Below are 3,448 nucleotides of genomic sequence, written 5' to 3'. Positions count from 1 at the left end.
CATCCCTCCATCCCTCCATCCCTCCATCCCTCCATCCCTCCATCCCTCCATCCCTCCATCCCTCCATCCCTCCATCCCTCCATCCCTCCATCCCTCCATCCCATCACGCATTCCATCGCCCGCGCCCTCGCCCTCGCCCTCGCTGCGCTGGCGCCGCCGAGAATACCGCCGCCGTGCTGGTGGCGTGGGTACGAATGCAGCCTTCCCTGTGAGCTGGTTCGCGGGCAGCGCCCCATCCAGCCTGACACGATGCCTACGCCTACACTTGCTGCTGTGGCGCCGATCGTCTCGACCTGCTGTACCCGACCACCTGGACCGGTGGGGACGGGGGGCGTCGTCTGCCTGCTCCGCTTCGTCATTCGGCATCCAAGACACTCACACGGCTTTGGCATCTTCGAGCCTTGCACCTTCAAGCTCTCGCGCCTGGCCCAACAGCACAATCGCCTGCTGCCGTCTCGCCTGCAACGCACCAGCCTCACCCCGACCGCCTCTCAACCACCCCAGCGGGTGCCCACTCCAATCGCCAGCCCTGTCGGCGCCACTGGCCTTGCCTGGAGCGGCTACCTATCGATGGCAATACCCCAGCATGAACCTATGTACGTCCGGCCCTCGCACCGCCCGCTAAGCACACGACTGTAACGCATCAATGCGACATTGACCCCGGAAACGCTGTCTACTAGCAGCCGAAATTGCAAGTCGCCGCAATGCTGCACTTCGGCTGGAAGAGAGCTCCGGCCCGCTCTACGCTTGCCCTTGCCCACTTTCCACTTTGCGCAAACCTGTCTGCATTCCACCCACGTCTGTCTGTACCTCTACATGTAGAGCCTCAGGTCCAGACGCCCTACACAGCCTTATCATCATCACATGTAATGTCCGTTTCCTCCATCCGCCGCCCTTGTCCCCCAATGCCATGCTCCCACAAGACGGCCCATCGCAATCATTAACGTTTCGGAGCTCCGTTACCCATCAGGCTCCGCCCACCGCCTCCCTGCACCATCCAATACACACATACTCACCCGCCACAAGATGCACCCGCCCAAGGCGAGATGACCGTTGGAAGCATAGGTGTAGCGCAATCGCGACCTTGATGACGGAAACAGCAAGTCCCGTTTTGACTGTCAGCCCGAGCACGCACCCTGCTCTGATCAAACAGGGCTCCTTGGTACCGACGGGGGGGGGTGAGGAGGGCCCATTTTTGAAGCCCAACCCGCTGTTTTCTTGCGCAAAAAAACCATGACTAAGACTGCCTTGGCCCCCACCCAAGTGCACGCACGTACGTACGTACTACACAAGAATCCCAAGGGTCCGGTCCGAATGTCTCGTAAGGCCCAGCCAATACCTATGTAGCAAGCAACTGCTTCAGGGTACATGACCGTGGCAGCACTGCAAAGCCGATTGTCTTGACTCGGCAGATTGCCCCGGGGCTATGTAGAATAGGTACATACTTACGACCTGGGCCGGGCGCTGCCCTCTGGACGTTTGTCGTGCTTGCTGGTGCACACAGCATTGGCATTGGCACTTGTACCGCTCACATCTGCCGCACACAGGTCATACTCGACTAATATCACCCTCTTCACTCGATGCTTTTCCGCGGCTTCCTCGGTTACACGGTTTCGTGGTGAGATTGCTGAGGACGAGACGAGCAAATGGAATCATCTGCCCACTGCTCTGAAACGAACTTCCTTTTGCGGCACAATATGACCTGGTACATTGATATCTGTCCCGCACAGCTTCATATTATGGCTCCATACATACATATATCCTACCTGCATACATCCAGGCCCTGTGCAAACCCAACGGCAATTCCCATACCAAACCCTCCGGCGGGGAAGCGGCACGATGATCATCACCACACAAGGCGTGTTTTAGGGCGATACCGGGGTTGAACCATTGAACACTTACACAGACACGTTAGCATCCATCCATTCTACCTCTAGCCTTTTGCACCACGCAAATGCACACCAAATTTCCGCCGTACCCGCGCCGCCACCATTATCACCGCCACTGCCATTGCACCTACAACTTCCACCGCCACCGCAAACTGAACGTTGCCATCTTACCTCATGCGTCCGTTTTCCTTTTTCTGTTCCTTTTTCCTTTTGACTGTTGCACACCCCACATTTCTCCACACTACCTGCACCCCGCCGCCGCCGCCACAAGTCATGTGCTTATCATACATGAATGTATCTGTCATTTGCTTATGCAATCCTATCCAATTCTTTTCCAACCCTACAAACAATTCTCGGAATGTCTTTCTACTAGTTTCTCGGAGAGTGCGTGCATGATATTATTAATAATGGGTGATATAGTTAGCATTGATAAATACACACAGGCCACACATTGTCTCAGCTTAGACCCGCGCGGGTTTTGTCGCCAATCGGGAAAAAACATCCGACTTGTTTTTTTTGCACTTGTCTATCTATCTGCGTGTTTATCGACTTATCTGTGCATACGAGTATGTGACCATGTATGCAAGCCTGAGTCTGAGTACAAGTGCATAGTATGTAGGTGCAAGTGTGCTACCCAGCCATCCATTCCGAAACACACCCAACTAGTCATCAAATACGACTAAGTAAGCAAATCTTTGTCATGTTCTCACTCGACATGTCCTCACTTCCAACACACCACACACAACACACAATCCATACACTAGCGCAAACCATACCAAGACATGTCACACCATGACATGTCACACCATGACATGCGTAAACAATCTTCCTACCCTGTCGTCCATCTGTCCATCTGTCCATCCTTACTATCCTTACGTACGTACGTACGTACATGGAATGAGCAAGTGAAACCGATAAAGTAAAGTCCAACAAGGATCGGTACATGGATGCCCGCACGGATACCCATGTGCCGTTACATACCTACCTACATCCCATACCCAGCCATGTGGCATGTGGGGAGTGGAGTACAGTGCAGTGAAGAGATATAAACAGGGAATAAAAAAATAGTCCGTATATATATATATATGTACCTTGTTCATACACACACATACACACACATGTAAATATATATATATACCAGGTTCGTATACAAAGCTACTTCTACTACACACCATCTTTCTTTCTTTTACGTCGCATATGACATGATATTCGTCAACTATGTAACTCTGTAACTAGCTAGCTAGCTAGCTAGTGGGGGGGGGGTTGGAACACATGGAACGGGGCTCTGCTTACTTTCTTACTTTCTTACTTTCTTTCTGTCTTACTTACTTCGTTCCATACCGGTATACAGGTATAGTGTAGTATATACTATAGGACCAGGACCAGGACCTAAGACTAGGACCTAAGACTAGGACCAGGACTAGGACTAGGACTAGGACTGTGTACTTGGTATTTGCATGCGTGAAACAACCAAAAAAAAGAAAGAAAGAAAGAAAGAAAGAAAGAAAGAAAGAAAGAAAGAAAGAAAAAGTCAACCCCCCCCCCTCACCCCCTCGACC

The 3,448-nt window shown here is 52.0% G+C and overlaps 1 protein-coding gene across 1 annotated transcript; it reads left to right on the top strand.

The window, feature by feature from the left end:
• Positions 1–249: 249 nt before the first annotated feature.
• On the top strand, positions 250–639 carry SETTUDRAFT_19631 (uncharacterized protein; the record flags this gene model as incomplete). The annotated part of the gene is made up of 1 exon (XM_008026740.1): positions 250–639. The coding sequence occupies one exon, from the start codon at positions 250–252 to the stop codon at positions 637–639; it is 390 nt and encodes a 129-aa protein (XP_008024931.1).
• Positions 640–3,448: the final 2,809 nt, after the last annotated feature.

Source organism: Exserohilum turcica (assembly GCF_000359705.1).
Source record: "Exserohilum turcica Et28A unplaced genomic scaffold SETTUscaffold_2, whole genome shotgun sequence".
In the NCBI taxonomy this organism is placed as follows: Eukaryota; Fungi; Ascomycota; class Dothideomycetes; order Pleosporales; family Pleosporaceae; genus Exserohilum; species Exserohilum turcicum.
This window is presented reverse-complemented; position numbering and strand designations above follow the sequence as displayed.